The 1,638-nt window shown below is 32.8% G+C and overlaps 1 protein-coding gene across 1 annotated transcript; it reads right to left on the bottom strand.

Moving 5' to 3' along the window:
* Positions 1-219: 219 nt before the first annotated feature.
* Positions 220-1,102, bottom strand: LOC131858182 (uncharacterized). Its single transcript, XM_059211296.1, has 3 exons — positions 916-1,102; positions 723-778; positions 220-621 (listed from the first exon to the last, which is right to left on the bottom strand). The coding sequence occupies exons 1-3, from the start codon at positions 1,013-1,015 to the stop codon at positions 499-501; spliced, it is 279 nt and encodes a 92-aa protein (XP_059067279.1). The 5' UTR covers positions 1,016-1,102; the 3' UTR covers positions 220-498.
* Positions 1,103-1,638: the final 536 nt, after the last annotated feature.

Genomic DNA, 1,638 nt, shown 5'->3' with positions numbered 1-1,638 from the left:
GCAGTTGTTGAGGTTATGCACAATAACTTTATAGACTGCTATATCTACAATCATTAAACTTATAATTTTACTCTCATTCCATTTAAATCTTCAATTAAAATTATATTATTGTGTCAATTAGCACTCATTAAACTTGTTAAAATTGAAATAATCGTGTCATCTGTGTGCACAATAATCTCTAAATTATATAAAATTCTGCCTCGCCGTATGCTTCCCAAAAAGAGCAAATAAGTGTCTTTAAATATACACAAAACTTCAGAAAACGAATACATGTGAATTTATAAATCATGTAAGAGACTGAATAACATCTATATATATGAAGAGACAAGTATATACAGGCAGAATGTTCATAGCGCATCTCATGGACTTTGAAGTATTCTTATCTGCATATCTCAAAGCTACCCTAAGACTCAACTAAACTCTCCAATCTCAAGGAGTATTATAACATTATCTATAATAATAGTGAAACATAACATCTACATTAAGAGAGTAGAGTATCTATGGGTTCTTGTGTTCTTGTGTATAAATATAGTCTGTATGAGCTACTAGAGTTCTACGATCTAAGCATTCTTCATCGCATTCCTTCACTGTGGGTTGATTCTTCTCTACATTGCTAACAAACTGCAAGCAAAACACAAACAAAATTAGCCTGAATAATCACAGAAAAAAAGCCTAAAAGAGATATAACTTCTCATAAGAGAAAAATATATGCCCAATCTTACAGCGTGTTTTATCTCCATTTCATCTTTTGTGAACAACATGGGAGCTCGTTGGGAACCTGCAAACAGAGAAACATGCAAGAAAATAAAAAGATAATTCTTCACCAAAATAGAACATATTGAAAATTCAGCCCAGTTAATAAATTTTCAGCTGCTTATAGCCTTTTTATATAGGTTAAAGTTAAAAAGAAAATACCTCTTAGAAATGGGCGAAAAGCCATTGTTGTAGAAACAAGAAGGATCATAGATAGCGCAAAAAGCAACGGCCTTCCCTGCTGAATTGAACTTCGTCCCATTATATTATTCTATAATAAAATAAACGCTGTAAAATAAGGTTGAGCTTAAATGACACACTAAACTGAAAGCATAAAATAACATATGAGAGATTTGTGGCATCATTTGTGAACACTAAATTATATATAGAAAAGAAAAAGAAAAAAGAGAGAAAAAAATGAGTTGGAAATAAAATGGAAAATCAGACAAACGTATATGATTATGTCACGCCAATTCATTCATCTAGAAGAACACTTTTTTTCTACACAAGCATCCGCGCAAAAACGGAATGTGGGGCTCTATAATGATAGAAAATTACGTTTTGAAGACTTGGAAGCAATATTATTCAATCTTGTTGAGTGGCAGAACCTTCCTTTGTCCTTGTACGTTAGAAATATCTTTCTTACCAACTCCTCATTCACACGCTTTTAGAAGATTCTAAGTACACTTTGCCATGTTCGTCATGAAGAAACCTCCAAAAATGTTCTTGACTTTAACATATCTTCTGGAATAGTATCTGTTGGCTGCTAGAAAATTGGTGTGGGCCTCTCAGATGGAGTTTGGCTAACAACTTGAAAATAAGATTCTTTCCCCACACGGAATACGCCACTAGTTTATGACAAATAGAAAAGACAAAGCACTGTAA

Source organism: Cryptomeria japonica, chromosome 9 (assembly GCF_030272615.1).
Source record: "Cryptomeria japonica chromosome 9, Sugi_1.0, whole genome shotgun sequence".
Lineage (NCBI taxonomy): Eukaryota > Viridiplantae > Streptophyta > Pinopsida > Cupressales > Cupressaceae > Cryptomeria > Cryptomeria japonica.
The sequence above is the reverse complement of the archived record's forward strand: the minus strand, read 5'-3'. Positions and strand labels throughout refer to the sequence as shown.

Coding starts and splice junctions, on each gene's coding strand:
- LOC131858182 (XM_059211296.1), bottom strand. CDS start 1,015: ATGGGACGAAGTTCAATTCAGCAGGGAAGGCCGTTGCTTTTTGCGCTA. Junction 779..915: donor TTTTCGCCCATTTCTAAGAG/GTATTTTCTTTT, acceptor CTCTGTTTGCAG/GTTCCCAACGAGCTCCCATG. Junction 622..722: donor AAATGGAGATAAAACACGCT/GTAAGATTGGGC, acceptor TTTTGCTTGCAG/TTTGTTAGCAATGTAGAGAA.